General features: G+C 49.9%; 10 protein-coding genes across 10 annotated transcripts; 4 read left to right on the top strand and 6 right to left on the bottom strand.

Annotated features, from left to right (window-relative positions):
- Nucleotides 1-224: 224 nt before the first annotated feature.
- N7508_001921 (succinate--CoA ligase (GDP-forming) subunit alpha) lies at nt 225-1576 on the bottom strand (the record flags this gene model as incomplete). The annotated part of the gene is made up of 7 exons (XM_058459987.1): nt 225-725; nt 785-867; nt 922-947; nt 1022-1084; nt 1138-1264; nt 1318-1346; nt 1416-1576. The coding sequence occupies 7 exons, from the start codon at nt 1574-1576 to the stop codon at nt 225-227; spliced, it is 990 nt and encodes a 329-aa protein (XP_058323519.1).
- A 250-nt stretch (nt 1577-1826) lies between these two features.
- On the top strand, nt 1827-3607 carry N7508_001920 (Elongator subunit ELP3; the record flags this gene model as incomplete). The annotated part of the gene is made up of 2 exons (XM_058459986.1): nt 1827-2130; nt 2184-3607. 2 exons carry the CDS (start codon nt 1827-1829, stop codon nt 3605-3607), a joined length of 1728 nt encoding a protein of 575 aa, XP_058323518.1.
- A 536-nt stretch (nt 3608-4143) lies between these two features.
- Nucleotides 4144-4688, bottom strand: N7508_001919 (uncharacterized protein; the record flags this gene model as incomplete). The annotated part of the gene is made up of 3 exons (XM_058459985.1): nt 4144-4221; nt 4322-4574; nt 4651-4688. The coding sequence occupies 3 exons, from the start codon at nt 4686-4688 to the stop codon at nt 4144-4146; spliced, it is 369 nt and encodes a 122-aa protein (XP_058323517.1).
- Nucleotides 4689-4936: 248 nt separating this feature from the next.
- On the bottom strand, nt 4937-5927 carry N7508_001918 (1-(5-phosphoribosyl)-5- ((5-phosphoribosylamino)methylideneamino)imidazole-4-carboxamide isomerase HIS6; the record flags this gene model as incomplete). The annotated part of the gene is made up of 3 exons (XM_058459984.1): nt 4937-5220; nt 5282-5468; nt 5628-5927. The coding sequence occupies 3 exons, from the start codon at nt 5925-5927 to the stop codon at nt 4937-4939; spliced, it is 771 nt and encodes a 256-aa protein (XP_058323516.1).
- Nucleotides 5928-6090: 163 nt separating this feature from the next.
- N7508_001917 (uncharacterized protein) lies at nt 6091-7055 on the top strand (the record flags this gene model as incomplete). Its single annotated transcript, XM_058459983.1, has 2 exons — nt 6091-6438; nt 6492-7055. 2 exons carry the CDS (start codon nt 6091-6093, stop codon nt 7053-7055), a joined length of 912 nt encoding a protein of 303 aa, XP_058323515.1.
- Nucleotides 7056-7207: 152 nt separating this feature from the next.
- On the bottom strand, nt 7208-7667 carry N7508_001916 (RidA family protein; the record flags this gene model as incomplete). Its single annotated transcript, XM_058459982.1, has 2 exons — nt 7208-7500; nt 7556-7667. 2 exons carry the CDS (start codon nt 7665-7667, stop codon nt 7208-7210), a joined length of 405 nt encoding a protein of 134 aa, XP_058323514.1.
- Nucleotides 7668-11454: 3787 nt separating this feature from the next.
- On the top strand, nt 11455-13101 carry N7508_001915 (MFS transporter; the record flags this gene model as incomplete). Its single annotated transcript, XM_058459981.1, has 2 exons — nt 11455-11736; nt 11788-13101. The coding sequence occupies 2 exons, from the start codon at nt 11455-11457 to the stop codon at nt 13099-13101; spliced, it is 1596 nt and encodes a 531-aa protein (XP_058323513.1).
- A 1260-nt stretch (nt 13102-14361) lies between these two features.
- N7508_001914 (DUF890 domain protein) lies at nt 14362-15282 on the top strand (the record flags this gene model as incomplete). The annotated part of the gene is made up of 3 exons (XM_058459980.1): nt 14362-14466; nt 14538-14801; nt 14854-15282. 3 exons carry the CDS (start codon nt 14362-14364, stop codon nt 15280-15282), a joined length of 798 nt encoding a protein of 265 aa, XP_058323512.1.
- A 156-nt stretch (nt 15283-15438) lies between these two features.
- Nucleotides 15439-18264, bottom strand: N7508_001913 (uncharacterized protein; the record flags this gene model as incomplete). Its single annotated transcript, XM_058459979.1, has 1 exon — nt 15439-18264. The coding sequence occupies one exon, from the start codon at nt 18262-18264 to the stop codon at nt 15439-15441; it is 2826 nt and encodes a 941-aa protein (XP_058323511.1).
- Nucleotides 18265-18516: 252 nt separating this feature from the next.
- Nucleotides 18517-20138, bottom strand: N7508_001912 (glycoside hydrolase family 5 protein; the record flags this gene model as incomplete). The annotated part of the gene is made up of 4 exons (XM_058459978.1): nt 18517-19182; nt 19247-19627; nt 19707-19971; nt 20041-20138. The coding sequence occupies 4 exons, from the start codon at nt 20136-20138 to the stop codon at nt 18517-18519; spliced, it is 1410 nt and encodes a 469-aa protein (XP_058323510.1).
- Nucleotides 20139-20215: the final 77 nt, after the last annotated feature.

The raw sequence follows: 20215 nt of genomic DNA, 5'->3' as shown, positions 1-20215 counted from the left end.
TACCTCGTTGGATCATCTATGATGCAATGCGGGATGCGGTAAAGTTACACGAAAGTAATTACTTCAAGGGTCTCTAACACAAAGGAGAAAAAGAATACAGGAGCAGTCAACAAGGAACAGCCCACAAAACCCCACAGTATAAATGGCAAATATCACCTCAGATCCCCAGCCGTAGCGTGGAGATATAGGCAAACAAGACACATGATGCATCACCAGCGACAAATTTAGACAAGGTCGCGCTTGACGAACTCAGCAAGGAGGGACTTGCCGAGGTTGGCGGGAGAGCGCTCGACAATGACACCGGCGTCGGTCAGAGCGGAGATCTTGGAGTCGGCACCACCCTTACCACCGGAGACGATGGCACCGGCGTGACCCATGCGGCGGCCGGGGGGAGCGGAGATACCAGCGATGAAGGAGACGGCAGGCTTGTTGTGGATGTTGTTGGCCTTGAAGAACTCGGCGGCGTCCTCCTCGGCGGAACCACCAATCTCACCGATCATGATGATACCGTCGGTCTCGGGGTCCTCGAGGAAGATCTTCAGGCAGTCGATGAAGTTGGTGCCGGAGAAGGGGTCACCACCGATACCGACGACGAGAGACTGACCAAGGCCGGCCTGGGTGGTCTGGTTGACGGCCTCGTAGGTCAGAGTACCGGAGCGGGAGACGATACCGACACGACCGCGCTTGTGGATGAAGCCGGGCATGATACCGATCTTGCATTGTCCCTATAAATTATATGTATGAGTATCCGGCGCAGTTCGATTGGTTACTGATGATAGCTTACGGGAGCGATGATACCGGGGCAGTTGGGGCCGACAAGACGGGTCTTGTTCTGGGTCTTAAGGATGTCGGTGATGCGGACCATGTCTATATCAAATAAATCAGTTTGCGTGCTTCATGTGGTTTCCGAATCAGCCGTACCGTGCTGAGGGATACCCTCAGTAATGCTATAGGAGAAGAACCTGTCAGTTTGAAGCTCCTAATAGGGAGAAAAAAAAAGTCCCAACGGGTTGACACGTACCAAACAACGAGGCCCATCTCAGCGGCGATAGCCTCCTCGATACCGGCAGCAGCGAGAGGGGGACTAGCTGCAATTAGCGCAATCGTTCTGGTTTCATCGAAATCGTGGAATCATACGGGACGAAGATAGCAGAGGCGGTAGCACCGGTCTCCTTCACGGCATCGCTGACGTTGGCGAAGACGGGACGGTCGAGGTGAGTGCTGCCGGCCTTCTTAGGGTTGGTTCCACCGACAACATTTGTGCCTATCCTGTGTAAGCTTTGGGTGATTCGTCGCGATGGCGAAAGAAGAAAATACCGTAGGCAATGGCCTGCTCTGCGTGGAAGCTGTTTCGAGGCAAAATGTCAGTGTCGAGCGCGTAAAATCATCAAAGAATCTGCGGGATCTGCACTCACGTTCCCTGCTTTCCGGTAAACCCCTGGAACAGGACGCGAGTGTCCTTGTTGATGCGAAGGTTGTTCACGGTGGATTGGTAGGCAGAGGTGGCCTCAGTCCGGCGCTGGGTGGCACCGAACTGGCGGAGAGCCGAGACAGTGTTACGGCGGAAGGCCTGCATTGCGATAGGTAGAGAGGAGAGGTGTTGAGGAGTATGAAAGGAGAGAGAAGGATTCGGGTATGGTGAAGGGATCGGGATGCGCACCCGGGAGTTTTCGCTCGGGACAATCTTTTACTTAAGCGGATCCGAGTGCTGTTCGGGCGCAAGCCTCGGCGACCACATAATTTTTATACCCCCACCACAACAACTCAACAGCTTCAAGTTCTCTATCCACGTCTTCCCGCCTGGGCGCGGTGATATACTCTTCACCATGGCCACTATGACGATGACCCCCACGATCACGAAGCGAAACGCCAAGAAGATGGCGAAGCAGGTGCCGGAGAACGAACGGTTCATGCGAGCGTGCTCCGACATTGCAAATGCCCTGATCCAGGAGTACGAGTCGTCGCGGGACTCTTCGCAGCCCAAGAAAGATGTCAACCTCAACAAGTTGCGCGGCACGATCGCAAAGAAGCACCATCTGTCGACCCAGCCGCCACTGACGGCCATCATTGCGGCAGTACCTGAACACTACAAAAAATACATTCTACCGAAGCTGATCGCAAAGCCGATTCGTATGTGACAATTAGCGGGAGGAGTTCTAGGCAGCAGCTAACTTGATTCGCAGGGACTTCGTCTGGTATCGCCGTGGTGGCGGTTATGTGCAAACCTCACCGATGCCCTCATATCGCCTACACCGGCAACATTTGCGTCTACTGCCCCGGTGGCCCAGACTCTGACTTCGAATACTCGACTCAATCCTACACCGGATATGAACCAACTTCGATGAGAGCGATTCGCGCTCGTTATGATCCATTTGAACAGGCGCGGGGACGAGTGGACCAGATCAAGTCTCTCGGCCACAGTGTGGACAAGGTCGAATACATCATTATGGGTGGAACTTTTATGTCTCTGCCGGAAGACTACCGTGACAGCTTCATCTCGCAACTTCACAATGCACTGAGCGGATACCAAACGGACAATGTCGACGAGGCCGTGCAGGCAGGCGAAATGAGCAACGTGAAGTGTGTGGGTATCACAATCGAAACACGACCGGATTACTGTCTGGACACACATCTGAGCAGCATGCTCCGCTACGGCTGTACGCGACTGGAAATTGGTGTACAGAGTCTGTACGAGGATGTTGCGCGCGACACCAACCGTGGTCACACAGTGGCAGCAGTGGCTGAGACTTTCAAGCTTGCCAAGGATGCCGGCTTCAAGGTTGTCAGCCACATGATGCCCGATTTGCCTAATGTTGGAATGGAGCGCGATCTTTTCCAGTTCCAGGAGTACTTCGAGAACCCCAACTTTCGTACTGACGGTCTCAAGCTCTACCCCACACTTGTCATTCGAGGCACCGGTCTCTACGAGCTGTGGCGAACCGGCCGTTATAAGAACTACACGCCCAATGCGCTAATCGACCTAGTCGCACGCATTCTCGCTCTAGTTCCCCCGTGGACCCGTATCTACCGAGTCCAGCGTGATATCCCCATGCCACTAGTGACATCTGGTGTGGAGAATGGCAACCTGCGCGAACTAGCATTGGCACGTATGAAGGACTTCGGTACGACCTGCCGTGACGTCCGCACCCGAGAGGTCGGTATCAACGAAGTGAAGAACAAGATCCGCCCCTCGCAGATTGAGTTGATTCGCCGTGACTACACTGCCAACGGTGGTTGGGAGACATTCTTGGCATATGAGGACCCGAAGCAAGATATCCTCATTGGTTTGCTTCGTCTGCGCAAGTGCAGTGACACTCACACTTTCCGTCCAGAGTTCACAGGCCAGCAGACGAGTATCGTCCGTGAGCTTCACGTCTATGGTTCGGCTGTGCCGCTTCATGGACGTGATGCGCGCAAGTTCCAGCATCGTGGCTTCGGAACTCTGTTGATGGAGGAGGCGGAACGCATTGCTCGTGAGGAGCATGGCAGTACCAAGATCAGTGTTATCTCTGGTGTTGGCGTGCGTAGCTACTATGCTCGTCTCGGATACTTCTTAGATGGTCCTTATATGTCGAAGATGCTGGACCCTTGGGAGGATGAGGAGTAATCTATTCGACAAAGGAACAAAAATCGAAACGAAACTAGGTGCTGAGCTGGAGCTCACAATCTGGTTCTGCATCCATTGGCGTTGGCGGTCATGAAATCATGCTATTTCTCAATGATGATGATTAAAATGTCTTTACAAAAGTTGGCTCTTTAGATGCATCACAAATGGACATAATGAGATATCAAAAAAAGCTGGCAATAGTTCGAGCGGTCTATGTACAAGTCGCAGGTAGATCGTCTGTGTATTCTAGTAAAGAAGACTGGGAAACCTGCCCCGTAAACGCCTTCCAAGCAAATCCTTGCTCATTGGTGGGCGAGTACGTACGCTCAAAGAGACATTGCGATGAATGCCCCCCGAGGAACAAACACCATCCCTGCTGTCTCTCTCTCTCCGCTTGAGGCACATCAAACCCATCAATCCAAGACCACCGTGTTGCCCAAAGAAAACACCGAGGTTTCATCCCAAATATTGCAAATCGATAGATAAACGCGTTTTCAGGACACCGTAGAAAAAAAGGACGTATAGCTATATCAGCTTCAATGAAGTGATATAGCACCTCCCCTGCTGTTTCGCATGTGGAGGTAAGCCTGGAAACCACAGAACACGAAGAAACCCTATTGGTAAAAAAGTAAAGTCGTCAGTAACAAGTTCTCCTTTTGCTTTCTGTTGTGCAGTAATCGATCGCTTGTCTCCGAGGTATGGGGAATGACGTACAGTGTAAACGATCACAGCGGTGTAAATTGAAGCAGCGACTGCGGGTCCATCTTTGGGTTCTCCTTCTGAGCCGGTGTATGCGTGGTTGTTGCTCTGTAGTAGGGAGTACTTGTTAGCGCTCGATGTCATATTACGTATGCTTGTGAGGGCGGGACTTTGGTCGGGCTCGTGGCCGAGGGGGTCGGAAAGACGTACGCTATATAGGGAGCCGAGGACAGAGAGGATGACGATTGCGAAGAGGGAAATAACGACACTATTTTGCGGGAAAGAGGTTAGAATGATGGTGGTTGATTGTTGGAGATTGTTGGAGACGGGTTGGAAGAGCGTACCAAGACCAGGCGTTCAGGGCAGAGACGACGGGCTTCATGGTGGCGGCGACAGAGGAGGGTCCAGAGAAGAGTATTTAGATAAAGAAAGCAGGTTGGAGAGTGTGTCGCAAAAGGGCCAGAAACCAGAGAGGTTGAAGTCTCAAGATACGGAGGCGGGCGGACCTCACTTGGCCCTAAGCCGCTTTCGGACAAGCCCAGACCTGTCATCTATAAACATCAACTTGATGCTTTGGGGTATTTTGCATATTTGAATGTGTTTATTAAGAACCTATTGTTTTTATTCTATTTAGTGAGTCTTGTTCCACTCAATACACTCATCGAATGTCACTCCAGAACCACCGAAGATATCCAATGCACTGCCAATCGTCAAATCCACTCGTCCCTTGCTAGACGTGTGGACCTTTTCTAGATCTTGCAAATGGCGCGCACCCCCAGCATAGGTCACAGGGATGGTACACCAGTCAGCCAGTCTGGCCACCAGTTCCTCGTCGACACCTTGTTGCAGGCCTTCTACATCTGCAGCGTGGATCAAGAACTCGGCACAATATGGCTCCAGCATAGCGATCGATTCTATACAATATCAATGAGCAAACAATCCACATCCAAGATACTGAAAGATATGAGGACATACCTTGGTTGATCTCCATTTCTGTGATGGTTTGCCAGCGGTCCATGGCCACGAACCAAGTATTGTCTTTTCTGCGGCAGCTAAGATCCAAGACCAGCTTTGACTTGTCGCCGCCTAGAGCAGATAGAACCGACTGGAGTCTCTCGAGCGAGAACTTGCCGGCAGGGAAAAGGAATGAAGTGATGATCACCTATTGTCCCGCATTCCATGGTTAGCGTCATCGGGCTATACTATAACGGAGGGCTTCAAATGGGGTTTGAAACAACCACAAGACCAAAATTTATCACTCAATCATCAATCAAGCACAATGCCCATCAAATTTGCCTAATTCATGAAGGGTGGTGCATACCTTGTCCGCGCCCTGGTCAATCCAATATTGGGCATTCTGATCGGTGATACCTCCAGCGACTTGTAAACCACCCGGCCATGTCTTGCATGCCTCTTGTGCAGCCTCCTCATTGCCCGGTCCAAGCTTAACAACGTGTCCACCGCGCAAGTTGTGCTTCTCATACAATTCCGCATAGTGGCTAGCGGGAAGCTTGGATACGTAGTTGGTCTTCAGGTCTGCAGCCACTTGACTGAGGGTACCACCCACAATCTGCTTCACCTGCCCCGAATGCAGGTCAATGCATGGTCTGAACTTCGTCATTGTCTTCAAATTGGAGAGAAGAGTTGGGATATTTCATGACGCTGCGGGTGTCGAGGGGCTTATCTTTCTTTTCTTATCGCACGTGATAAGCGATTGGCCCGAAAAACTTCTTGGGCGGCGCGAATGTTTTGGTACTTCTACATAATCGACGTACACATTCACCATGGTCGGAAAACGGAAGCGCGAGACCGCTGTCGTCTCTAAGCCTAAGAAGAAGGAGAGTTCTCCTCCCGCGGACAATGCGCAGGACGTATTTCGCAAACTTTTCGAAGCGCAGTTCGAGCCTCTTGACTTGCCGGGCAATACCGCCAAATCCGCCAATTCTACGGATTCCGAGGGTGAAGGCGCGGATGAGGATGGAGATGAGGTTGATCTTTCTGGGTCTGAGCATGACTCCGATGACCTGTCTGACTTCAGCGACGAGAGCAATGAAGTCGAAGTGGTGGAACACACGGATGCCCACATGGCACCAGAGGACCGAATGGACAAGAAGACTCGAAAGGCATTTTTGGTATGTTTTGAACCTGAGAAAAATGAGGTCCAGTACTAATGATGTTGCTGCAGAGTGGAAAATTATTATCTAATGTAGAGAAACCAAGCGCCAACCCGGACGACCCTTCAACTAAGAAGGAAGAGGAGGACGACGCCCATGACGCTGTGAACTTAAAGCACGATCTCGCATTGCAGCGCCTTCTCAAGGAATCTCACCTTCTCGATTCCGCCGACGACCTTGCACCCACTGGAAAGAACCGTCTCAAAGCTATGGATATGCGCATGCAATCCCTTGGAGCTAAGTCATCGCTATATGCGCAAAAAATGCCAGATGCTCACCGGCGAGGAATCAATTCCAAGGCAGCTTTTAAGGATGACAGACGTCGCCGTGAAGCTAAGGAGAACGGCATCATTCTGGAGAAGCCCAACAAGGTTTCCAAGTCGAATAGTGGTCGACGAGAGCGTGGTGTTGTTGGTAGCTCTGTGGGCAAGTTTTCAGGTGGTACATTGAACCTGAACAAGCAAGATATTGCTCATGTCCAGGCCTCAGGCCGCCGTATGATGGGTGGCAGAGGAAAGGGCAAGTCCAGAGGAAGGGGCGGTGGCAGAGGTGGAGGAAGAGGCGGCAGCCGTTGAGGGTAATCATCCTTGTCAGAACCATTATGCATTATTGAGCCAATTTCCCTTCTCATGTGGTAATGCCTATCTACCATTCTTGATTTCGAAACTGGGCAATATGGGTCTCATACAACACGCATCGCACGCTATATCACCTTCAAACGCAATTTTCAAGGGTCATGAGCAACCACCTCAATCTCAACCCGCATATCATCCTCGCCAAGTCTTGTGACGCCAACACACGTCCAAATCGGTTGGTGCTCAGGCATCCACTTCTTGAAATTTCGCACCATCGCATCCAGGGCCTCATTGTTGATTGGGACATGATACGAGTTCACCCGGAAAACTTGCTCCCATCCCTTCCCTCCTGCATCCTTCAGGTTCAGATCGACATTGGCGAAAGCCTGGTCAATCTGTGCGTTGATTTCTCGGTGAAACTCGAAGGTCTTCGGATCCCAGCCGCCTGAGACGCTGTCAGCATGCATGTTTGTTCGGGCAATGTCCGCGGAATTTTATACCTTGGCCTGCACACTCGATGCGATCGCCAATGCGGACGGCTTGGCTGTAATTGAAGTCTCGCTTGGCCTTTTGGCCCCAGCCTTCGTAGCAATGATATTGCAGATGCGACATATTTGAATCAATAGAGATAATTGGACTATATACGGCGTGATCTTGTGGTATTGTTGTAGCTTTCGGCTGAGATGAAAACAAAGAGATTCAAGGGAACATATAACCTTGCAATTGAATAAATATGCTGTAGCGTAGTTGTTAGGCGGAATATACTTTCCGCTGAAGAACATACGTCATGGATACAGACCTTGGATGAAAACATCGCTATACTTCACCCCATGTTCAACATCTTCAAGGATTTTAAGATCTAGAACACAAAATCAAAGGCATTTATCAGGTGTCATACTTTAGAATCGGACATCCAAGGATGGAAGAAGCATGCATGCATATGTATCGCATTTGCAGGGATATATATGCGCTGGTGGTCGCTTACATACAAGTTCAAAAGATATATTTTCGGCGATCATATGCATCAGACCTACACAAATCAAGACAATAACACCGATTTATGAATCCGCCATTTATACACCGCACATTGAAATTATGAAAGCCCCGGCTGGAGCAACAGGGTTGCCACGCCAAGTCCTAATTTTTGCGACGCCAAGAACTCAAGATCTCTATCTAGATGTACTACGGTCAAGTCAAATGTGCACGAGGGGCGATCAACAGGTCAATGTCAAATCCGCCCATGAATCTATGTATTCCACCCCGTAGGGCCACCCGACCGTTATCGTCGGCTGTATAGATATTTCTCCACAGCAGCAACACTATCAAATTGGGATTGCCATGCTGAACTCTCACGCAATCGCCAGATCCACACGCAAGTTCCATAGGTCGACGATCAGGGGCGTTCCGACGGGCCCTGTAGGGTCGAAAGTCAACAGTTGAGTCGAGGCAAGTAGCCGCGTGAGTGTCTCTGCTCTGGTCCACAGGTTCCATATGAATTTGCGTTTTGGGTCCAACAATCCTGGAGCCGTGGTGCCAAGGTGGGTTACGGCGCTACGCAAAAATTGGGAGCGGATTTGGTCGGAGATAGTCTAGCTGAGATTTTACAGTGTGTTGGTGACGTTAATTCTTCTGTGTTTGGCGTAGGTGGATATGTATGATCGGCGATTTGGAAGAACATTGGGAACGTTGTTTCCATGTGATGATTTCATCGGAATTTCTGTCCCAATGTCATCTGTCTTACTTGCATTCTTCGCAGAAATTCCTGGAATTTTCTGAACTGAGTTTCCAAGTGCAGGTCAAAAACAAAATTTGTGAGGGAATGGGCACGGGGAAGCCAGGGGTTGTATTACATCTGCAAATCCCCTGGCCAATGCGTTTTATTGAAGCGCCAACTCAAATAGATCGAACACAGCCTCATGCCGTCGTAATACAGGCAGACATATTTTACACTTTTCATGTTTTGACTGTTTCAAATGAAGATTGTCATGCCTGTCAGGGGGATCTTCTAGATCTACGGGAAGGCTGCTAGAAGCCAGAGTGGACTTGGACTATTGTTTCATAAATTAATTTTGAAAATTCTATTGTAAAGTAAGAGAGAAAATAAACAAATAAAATAATTACAAGGTGGAATGTAAGTATACACAAGAAAACAACGGGGGACCACGGAGTCCGCGGGAATAATAGCAATTGACGTTAACGACTCGAGAGAAAATGGTTATCAGATGGACCAGTGCTACAGAATCAATCCGAAGACCGGAAAGATGAAGTGCAAGTTTCGGCGCTTCAACTGTTCGGTCCAATCGACGGCCCCAGTGGATCTTCTTCAAGGGACCCGGACGGGTGCTTTTCCCGTTTGGGCGCAGTTTGAAGTTTATAATGAGATTCCCTCGCCCGGCCGAAACCAATGCATGTATGCATGATATGATTCGGAAAGTTTGAAGAGTGTAACCCTACATGTAAGCCGAAAGGTCTGGACTTTGCTATGTTGATCACTTGGAGTGAGAAGTAAGTTACCTTTGATCGGGTTCTAGTATAATGCCGAGCCAATCTACAAGGGTTAACAATAAACGTGCACAAAGTACGATTAAAGTCGGCTAGCCGATATTTTCTCGGGATCCCTCGGCGGTGGCGCTCGAGAGGGAAGTAATTCGGGAGCTGCACTGGGAATTTCAGGGTCTTGGCGTTGGGCATCAAAATTGAGGGATCAAGAGCTTTCTCATGCCAAGAGGTAAAGTGATAGTTGTGTATCGGCCTTGGACAGCCCTATCCAGCCTTAACCAGCCCTGTGCAGCCTTAACCGAGCAGAAGGTTGGGTTCTCGTGAAAGAAATACCCCGAAAGGATATGATCGAAGGTCAGTCAAGAGATGTGCAAGTCATTGCAGGTCAAGAATCAATCGCAGATGATGACGAGGTCTTGGCTACTCCGCTAGGATTTTCAAGGCGTGGCGCGCGTGGTCCTCACTGGAGTATTGTAGATGCGAGGAAAAGACTAGACCTGAAAAGAATCACAATCACAAAGCACCGGTGGAGCTGATCGCCAGAAGCGGGTTGGCACCTTTGTGCACAGTCGACATAGAGGCCGTTCGATGTGTCGATCATCCCCATTTAGCGCGAACCCTGTCCCGAAAAGTCTTGGACCTCATTCTTCGCTTTTTCTCTCCACCTATGATGTCCCTGGAGCTTGAAATGCAGCAACATTGGTCAGTAGCTTGCGGGTAACGCTTATCTAGCGCTATAATGCATCGTCATTGGGTTGTTCCTGCCCAAACCCTACACTCTACCCCCTTTGCGGGTCTTCGTTGGATAGGGGATACTGCATACAGCAAGGGGTCTCCTATACAAGATCCAAGGGGATGAGTATCTACGTAAGTGCATGGATTTTCTTGTTCATTTGCTCCCCCTGAGTCAATATTGCTTGGGCACTGGTGAAGCTTGGCTTTTGCTTGACATATAATGAGCATAGTTGCCAATAACGGGGCACGTGGGGTCAAGAAGCCCTGAAGAGAAAGGCGGGTTTCAGGTTTCTCCTCCCAGTATTCAAGATATACAATTTGCCAAGGCTTGGCTCGTTATACATGATTGGTTTCGGTATAACCTTCTGCTTATCGTGCATCCCCGGGTGCAGACTTTCGGGAACTTGGGAGCACCCGGACGATGTGAAGATGCCGAGTCCGAGAGTAGAAAAGTCCTCGAGGTGTCAGAAGGAATTTTTTCCGACGAATCCCTACCCTATGGGTAAAACCGGTTGTACACATGCTTTGCAGATCATCTGTCGAATAGTGCACGCGTGTACGGAGATCGGAAGGAATTCCTGTGGGTAATAAACATTTGCCCTAGGATATTTTTGAGGTACTGTTCACCACGTTCAATTCCCCAGTATGACTCGCGAGATGCTTAGGAATGCGCCTTTTCCGTAGATAGACGTCAGCCATTGAGGCTTAGAGATATAATACAATACATGCAAGCCAGAAGACACTATTCACGCGTAAGCGACATGCCTGTGATACTTTTTGCAGGCATTGAGATAGATTCTTATAAGTGGTCATCGTCTGTACGTGTCAAACTGAGCTGCGTCGGCCTTACCAGATCCGTCTGATCCTTGCCACTTTCTATCATCAAGGGGAGGGGCCTGTGGTCCCCCTGGTCAAACCCACAGTGGAGCAGGCTTAGTTGACTCTCAGATGCATGAATCCGCCTAATATTTTGCATTTTAGAATTGTTATCAGGGGGCATTGGGCTGGAATCGGAATACAAAAGGCTGCCATGATTCCATTTCTGAATTTCCGATTCATCCAAAGCTGTCTGGACCCGATGAAGTCTCATTTCCATTATTGTCAATAACTTGTGTCTTTTGCAAATATACAAAGTTATTCTTCACCATTTTTATAATAACCCATTATGTCTCAATACAGCTCTACTGAGACTCTCAAGGAGCCTAGAGTTACAGAGCATTCTGTCAACTCTAGCCCTAGTCTCTCGCCTCAGGATGAGAAGGATATTTCTACACCATCGACCCCCGCAGAGTCAATTAATCTCGAAGCCCAAGCAGCTACACCGCCACCATACCATGTCTTCCCTCGAACTCGCAAGTTGCAGATGGTCATCATTGTTTCCTTCGCTGCCATTTTCTCCCCACTCTCTTCAAACATCTACTTCCCTGCGCTATCGGAGATCTCAAAGGTTAGTCCCCTTCCAGTAAAGCTCTATCTTAGTATTCTAACGATAGCATAGGAGCTTGGTGTCTCCATGTCCTTAGCTACCCTGACAGTCACTGTATACATGATTGTTCAAGGTCTTGCTCCAAGTTTTTGGGGTTCATTCTCCGATGTTCTTGGCCGCCGTGTAATCTTTATTGGAACATTCCTGGTATACATTATTGCCAATATTGCACTGGGCGTCTCCACAAACTATGCTGAGCTTATGGTCTTCCGCGCGCTGCAGGCTGCCGGAAGTGCAGCCACCATCTCAATTGGTGCAGGTGTCATTGGTGATATCACTACCTCAGCAGAGCGAGGCAGCTTGATTGGCATCTTTGGTGGAGTTCGCATGCTGGGACAAGGAATTGGACCCGTTTTCGGTGGTATTCTGTCTGAATACCTTGGATTCCGGTCTATCTTCTGGTTTTTGATCATCGTATCCGGAATCAGTCTCCTTTCCATCATTTTCTTCCTCCCTGAAACCCTCCGCACCGTCGCCGGCAATGGTACAGTTCCCCTCAAGGGTATACACCGACCATTGATCTACTCCATCACCGGACAAAAGGAGGCACAGGAAGGCTCACTACCTTCTGGAAAGAAGGCCAATGTCACCTGGAGGACCGTTGTGGCACCTCTCACTTTCTTGGGCGAGAAGGATGTCTTCATCACCTTGTTCTTTGGTAGCATTGTCTACACTGTCTGGTCCATGGTCACCTCATCTACCTCCGACTTGTTCGAAGAGAAGTACGGTCTCAACTCGATGGAGGTCGGCCTGACCTTCCTTGGCAATGGTTTCGGATGCATGACTGGCTCTTATACAATTGGATATTTGATGGACTACAACCACAAGAGAACCGAGCGTGAATATTGCCAGCAGCACAACCTCCCTATCGACACTCGCATTAACTCCAAGACCCACCCCGACTTCCCCATCGAGTACGCCCGCATGCGCAACACCTGGTGGATCACTGCAATCTTCATTGTCTGTGTTGCTGTCTATGGTGTCTCTCTCCGCACCCACCTTGCAGTTCCTATCATTCTGCAATTTATGATTGCCTATGGTTCCACAGCTATCTTCACCATCAACAGCGCTCTCGTCATCGATCTTTACCCCGGTGCAAGCGCTAGTGCCACGGCCGTCAACAACTTGATGAGATGTCTGATTGGTGCTGCTGGCGTTGCCGCTGTCCAGCCTATCATCGACGCCATCACTGCTCAGTGGACATTCGTTTTGCTTGCGGGTATTACCATCGCTATGGTCCCCCTCTTGATGGTTGAGATGCGATGGGGATACCAATGGCGAATTGAGCGCCACGAGCGCTTCCAAAAGAGAGAAAACAAGGTCTGAACCTAAGACTTTGTAGAGGAATATTTGAAATATGGTTCAACAAAAAGGGATACAAAATAGGCACAAGCCTATGACGACTTGACGATTTGGATTTTCGGTGCAAAAAAGGTGCATATATGGTTTCGATTCTCGGTGATACACCTTTTTGGCGATAATTATTATATTTCCGGTCGTATATAGAAGACAATTCTTACATTGTCGTAAATTCAAGGGTTCTGCATAGTCACATGACGCCATCAACTTGACTTCTCATCGTTCGCTTTCCCGTCGTAACCAACAACAAAATTTTATCAAATATCTCAAAAGTACGATGAGCGGATCTTCAAAGTGAAATCAACCCCCAAAATGGAAAATGCACGAAGTCTCTACAAAAACGACGTCGATTTCGCAGCCTTAGCGCTGCAGTCACGCGACTTCGCCAAATAGTACGTCAATTGGCTTATACTCACCACCACGCGAAAGTAGACGCTCACTAAAAGGATATCAAGCTTGAAACCAAAATCTCAGCTGGACTTTAGTGATCCAGCCGCTGTCCGGTATCTCCGAGCCATTTAGCGCCTGACATTCTTACACGAGTGGATAAACTAATACCATGCAGGCAGCTCACTACTACCCTCCTGGAACAGGACTTTCAATTGAAAGTGGAGATCCCAGAAGATCGACTATGTCCACCGGTATGCATATATATTAAACAGCGACGATCTCATGCATATGCACTGACTTCGCTTGCAGGTACCAAACAGGTATGTCGACGCAGGGTTGATACCAAGGTAACCCCCTGTACACGATTGACAAAAAACAACAGACTCAACTACATTCTCTGGCTTCAAGATTTGCTCGATTCCACGACCGGAGAACTAAAATCTGGATATGACTCCAGTCGAGAAGTCCTCGGTCTCGATATGTATGTTTTATCCCGCTCCACCCGCCTGAAAATCACATCTAATCAATCACAGCGGGACCGGCTGTATCAGTATTTACCCACTGCTTGGCTGCACAACCCGGCCTGGTTGGAAGTTTGTTGCAACGGGTTTGTCCGCCAGCCACATTTACTTAAAACGATACTGATCGACCCAGTAGATATCGACCCCAATAACGTATACAGCGCTCAGCACAATGTTCAATTGAACAAGCTCGAGCACCGAATTCGGGTTATCAAGACTGACGCTGAGGGACCGCTCTTCCCGCTCGATAAGCTTGGCCATGCAACGTACGTCTCTAGTGAAACTGGCCCCCGCTAGAATCTATTTGGATCTAACAATGACTATCAACCAGTCTCGATTTCACCATGTGCAACCCCCCTTCTACACTTCACGTGATGAGCTAATTCAATCCGCCGAGCAAAAATCTCGACCTGCATTCTCAGTAAGTGCAATTAATCCACATTTGACTATTTGTCATGCCAAAAGCAAATCACATACTAACGGTAAATGCAGGCATGTACCGGCGCCGAGGTGGAAATGGTCACCCGCGGTGGAGAACTAGCTTTCGTGAAGCGCATGATCGATGAGAGTCTCGTTCTGCGTGACCGCATTCAGTGGCATACATCCATGCTGGGCAAACTAAGTAGTGTCTCCGTTCTCGTCGAGATGCTGATGCAGCACGATAATCACAATTACGCCGTCACTGAGTTCGTGCAGGGGAGTAAGACAAAACGGTGGGCTGTGGCTTGGTCGTGGGGGGACAGAAGGCCCATCATGGTATGTTTTATGTATTCTTTTCCGGGTAATCTTGTGTCTGATTATTCGATAGACTGCTGCACGAGGAATACCTGGGTTTCCGAAGCATATGCTTCCCTTCCCTGCTGACTACACGTTCACTTTGGCACCTGGTACTTCCATTGATACAGCCAGCGCTGCTTTGAACAGTGAACTTGATTCTCTGCCTTGGTTCTGGAGCTGGAATCAGAATGCCTCGGCGGGAACTGGTATCGCTGCCGAGAATGTCTGGTCTCGACAAGCGCGCCGGAAGATGAAACTTGCTGGCCAGGAAGGCGCCGGTAAGTTGAACGATGTTCCAGCGCAAGTCCAACTGGGAGTACGCGTATACCTACGGTTACTCCGAGGCCAGACACCCGAAAACAAAGCGGTACAAGCATTGGTTCGGTGGACGCAGGGAACAGACAGTGTTCTTTTCGAGAGTTTCTGCGGGATGGTGAAAAGGAAGCTTGAAACAAAGTGATACATGTACATTCAATACTGCACAAGTCTACAGCAAGTCTCCGAGAGCAAGGTAACGTGCGTGGTATGTATGCATAGCTTCGTATTGCTAGATCATCAAAATTCGAACCGAATGAACATCAAAATGCAAAATAGCAGTATCCGCTTTTTTTTGTACTTAGTTGCCCGTAACCTCAGACTGCAACTCCTTCAGACGGAGCCAGCCTTCGCTATCTTCCCAGAAGTCCTTGCCCTTGCCCATGATTCCGCGCACGGCACTGCGAGCCTTGAACCGCCAATCGCGAGCGACGAGCTCGGCCTCGGCATCCCCCTCAACGATTTGATCTTCACGGTCCATGGGGCCATACTTGGCGTATCCATCCCGGACGAGTTTCTCAGTAGCACGGACAAGTTCCAGCCAGGGCTTCTCATCGCCCATCTGGAAGGCACCTTGTGCGTTAGCAGCGACAGTAGCGCGCCAGGCCTTTTCGTGGGCCTCGAATGCGGCGAAGGGACGTTCACGCCAGATCTCGACGCGGGCGACGACTAGCCACAGGGCTGCGGAGTGAGTGATGAGTGGGACGATACTTTGGTCGATGAGGGTGATAATTTGGCCGGGGATTGTACCCGTGCGAACGATGGGAGCCTCGGAGGGATCCTCGGAGCGGATGAGAAGGCGCTCGTATTCAAATGCCGACGTCAGGAATTCGACCAGCATAGCCAGGATAGGGCCATCGACGCACTTCTCGCCCTTCTTCGCTCCGACAAGCTCGATGATCCGTCTTTGAGCGGTGACCAGATCACGGAATGGCGTTGATGGAGGTGGGATGGATGCTGCAACTGTGAGGACGTTGTCCCAGATGCGGGCGTCGGTATTTTTAAGTTGCGCTGCGCGCTGGAGGGCGGCGAGGGCTTCGCGCTTGCGCTTGTGGAGTTCATTGTCTTGAGTTGTGATCTCGCCAGTGGCCTCGTCGACTACCACTTCTGGGCCGGATGACTCTGGTGCTGATGAGCGGAGCATGGCGGCGGCAAGGTTAGACCAGGCTTCACCGTCTGTGTCATCGATTTGGACGGTGCGGGTGAAGGTGTCGGTGGCTTCTTCCCATTTTTGTTGCTCAAGCTGGACACAGCCAAGAGCGAACCATGCTCCGTGGTTTAAGCGGTTGACGTGTAGACTCTTCTTGTAGGCTTCCTCGGCCTTTTCTAATTCAGGTGGTGTGAGGGCGAGGTAGTGACGAGCAAGAGAACGTTGGGCACGAGCGTATCGCTGCCCAGAAACCTCCCAAGCACGCTCGTACAAGGTTTCGTCCTTGTCAATGTCTCCAAGGATACAGAGCAGACGAGGTGCGTCTGCCGGCAATGGTGACCGCTCTGGTCCATCGAATTGCTCATTTTCGGCATCCTCATCTGGCCCAGTGGGCTGGTACAGTTGGCGGCGGACGATACTCTTTGCCTTCTCTTCACGCTCGGTTGCGGCGTAGCAGAGTGCGGCCTCAGCCCACATGTGCAATCTCTCGTAGATCTCGAGAGCGGTGCGTAGACCACCGAGGTCAACCCAGCGCTTGGCCAGCTCAGCCTCAAGGTTCCATCTTGTTGAGAAATTGAGAATCCAAATGTGCTCGAGACGGTCAGCAGCTGGGGCAGATTCAGATTGCTCAGGACGTGGCAAGAATGTTGTAGGCTCGCCAGATTCTGTCTGAGCGGCTGCGTCAGACGTAGCAGTGTCGGCAATGACTTGGTCCACGAGCGCTTGCATTTGTAGAACGGCACGCTCAACGGTACGAGAACGGTAGCCCTCTACCCGACTACGGACCAAAAGTCCTTGTGTGTAAATCTGCCAGTTAGAACTGCCACCATCGAGAACACGAGTAGCGTAGGGGTGTGTTTCTTCACGGGTGAGACCGTTCTCAGGTGCGGTATTAGTAATTGCTGAGGCAAGAGCCAAAAGAAGAGCAGAGTCCACAGGGTTAAGCATGGGTTGGTTGTTGGCATCGACGGCATCCAAGCTGGCCGACAGCTTGCCCTGAATTGCCTTGTCTTGCTCATCAGGCTTTGATTCTGTGAAAGAAATGGCCTCAAGTAGCGTATCGTCATTTAAATCCACATTCTTGGGACCGGAGGGCTTTGAAGACAAGGATGCCTCGTCGGCACTCTTAGCCAACACAACCAGCTGACTGATATCGCGGTTCTGGAACTTTGTGCGCTTACCCAGCTTACCGGTCAGCGCAAACTCGAATTGCCGCGCCTTGGCGGCTTCGTCGATATCTGCCCGAGCCTTGACATCAAAGCCGTGGTGTGTATTGATGATGGCCCTTTCCAGCAGGAACCGTCCTCTCTCGTCTGCATTCAGCTCGGCCTTGTTCAACACCTCGACGTCATTGTAAATAGCATCCTGCAGGGTGCTCGTGACCTCGGACAACATCTTCTGGTGCAAGAAGTTGACGCGCATGCGTGCTGTGCTGGCCACAAGCGGTCCCTCGCTGGAAGCATCGCTCAACAAAGCCTTGGCGATAGAAAACAATTCCGGGTTGGGTGTGAGCTTGTATGCTGCCTCTCCATCAATAGTCAAGTCGCGAATGATTTTGGCCCGGACGGCTTTGAGGGTTGCAGTTTCGGTTCGCAGGGACGATGGCAGCGAGACTTCAGCCGAGTTGAATTCGAGGGGAGGACCGGTGACATTGGACTGCAGGAAGCCGAACAAAGCCGCAAGTCCGAGGTGTAGGATTTGAGACTGCTTTTGTTCAGTGGACAGGTCATCGGTGGACTGGAGGGCGGCGCGTGCCTGCTCCGCGACAAAGGATGTATAGGACGTATCGCCTTGTGCGACCTGCGCAAGGGACTCGTTCGAGGCATCGTGGCCCAGGATCTTTTGGGAGAGGGGCAGGTTGAAGATTGGGACGATGTTCTCTGAAGCCAATCGGATTGGATCGAGGCGCTCCTTGAGGGGGGAAGCCCCGTCAAAGATACCATTCAAGGTAGACGGATATTCAGGAGATTCAGCCATTGTCAAATCTCTGTGAAGTCAAGAATGTTCGCAACCCCGCGATCTTTTTCGATTTTTTTGCTTATCGATAGTGTGTGCATAAGGTGCGTGGTTGTTGGCGCCTTAGTCCTATATCCAGGAACACGTGGTGTTGCCACGCCCTACTTGGAATTCAAGACGCCCACATTGCACTACACTGCCCCTGCACTTTACTGCAATTTGCAAGATCAAATGCATTTTATACCACACTCAACTAATCCAGAAGTCATCCAACTATTTAGACGCATGTGCATGATCCCTGAGAATACGATTCAACCCCTCACGCTGAACACAACCCTCAAAGTGGAAGCTCCTAGCCAACTCTTCTAGATCCTTCTCACTCATTCCCCGAAACAGCGCAGCAAAGTCATCCACAAAAGAAGCCGCCAAAAATGTATAGAACACATTGCGCATCACATGCAATTCAGTATTCCACGACGTAGGATAAGTATCCTTAGCAGTAGGACTAACACTATCAATCCAATCAACCAAAGGTCTCAAAGCAGCTTCAGGAGCAGACGCAGGTCGTCGGCCCCATTTATCAAGCCAGAAGTCCTTCTTCTTATCAAGGAATGGCTTGAGGGTCTTGTTCCATTTGCTTTCTGGGTTGGTGTAGATCATGCCTTGCAGCCCAATGTCTTTGTACAGCCAGATTGACCAGCTGATGTTATACTTGTCGTAGATGCGTAGCTGGTCACCAAGTAGATTATATCGCTCTTGGTTGACTGTTTCAGCATCGACGTCGATGGTATGATCTGCGTAGACGGGTCCGAATTCTCCATTCCAGACTGGTGTCTTGTTCTCGGTCATGAATTGTGCTTTGCGCAAGTATGACCGTTCGAGATAGGCCTTTTGATCGGCTGTTCCTTTGTAACGATCACCGGTAGGGAATCCCATGGACTAGGTAGTAGTATGAGGCGATGTCCATTTTACTAAAAATAAGAAAAAGGGATACCCAACTCACCGAGTAATCATGCATGGCATAAACACAATTCGGCAAAACCTCATCAAACCCCTTCCACTCCATTGCAAATGTATTCCCGTCCAACCAAAGAATATGATTTCCATCAACCGCGCGAATAGCCTGCTCAACTCGTTCATAAAAAGCAGGCAAGCGGACATGCTCAGGGTCACAAGGCTCATTCAGCGGGTTATACCCAGCAACATAAGGGTTATTCCTGTACCGCAAAGCAATCTGCTCCCAAAGCCAAACAGTCCTATCCTGATGATCTTTATAGTCCCAGAATGCGGCATAGCCTGTTGGATTGTCAGAGTGCCAGTCTGGATTCTGGCCGCCTGGGACGGCGTGCATGTCTAGGATGGTATAGATGCCCTTTTCTGCGCACTATATCAGATAAAAGGTAGTCAGTCATGATAAGTTCGAATTGATATCATTGATACTTTCTGCAGAGGTGGACACTGACCAGATTGACTACCCGATCCAGGTGCTTGAATCCAGATTCCTTTAATACGCGCGGATTCATATCATCCTCGAAATGGCGGTAATTGAATGGAAGGCGGAGACAGTTTAGTCCTAGCTCGGCGAAGAACTGGGCGTCTGCCTCGGTGAAAAAGTATTCGAGCCATTTGTCGAAGAAGAACTCGTATTTCTCCGGTCCTAGGGCTTGGAGCATTGCGGCGCGGTGTTGGGCTTCGTGACCGGAGAAGCCTGTGATGAAGTTTTCCATGCTTTAATGGGCGAGCATTATTAGTTCAATCCGAGAAGGCGAGAGTCATATAAGCTGGTGAGAATTTTACTTCATCCATCCTCCCAGAGCAGCTCCTCGTAGGACTACTCCCTCCCCATCCTCGTTAACGATTGTGTCACCTTTGACACTCAGGAATCCGGTTGCCATGTTGTAGATTGGTGAATCTATTTATCCGTGGAGATGCCCGCGTAGAAGTAACAAAACGAGAGCGTCCTACATGACGT

Source organism: Penicillium antarcticum (genome assembly GCF_028974205.1).
Source record: "Penicillium antarcticum strain IBT 31339 chromosome Unknown utg000002l_segment0_segment0, whole genome shotgun sequence".
Taxonomy (NCBI): domain Eukaryota; kingdom Fungi; phylum Ascomycota; class Eurotiomycetes; order Eurotiales; family Aspergillaceae; genus Penicillium; species Penicillium antarcticum.
The sequence above is the reverse complement of the archived record's forward strand: the minus strand, read 5'-3'. Positions and strand labels throughout refer to the sequence as shown.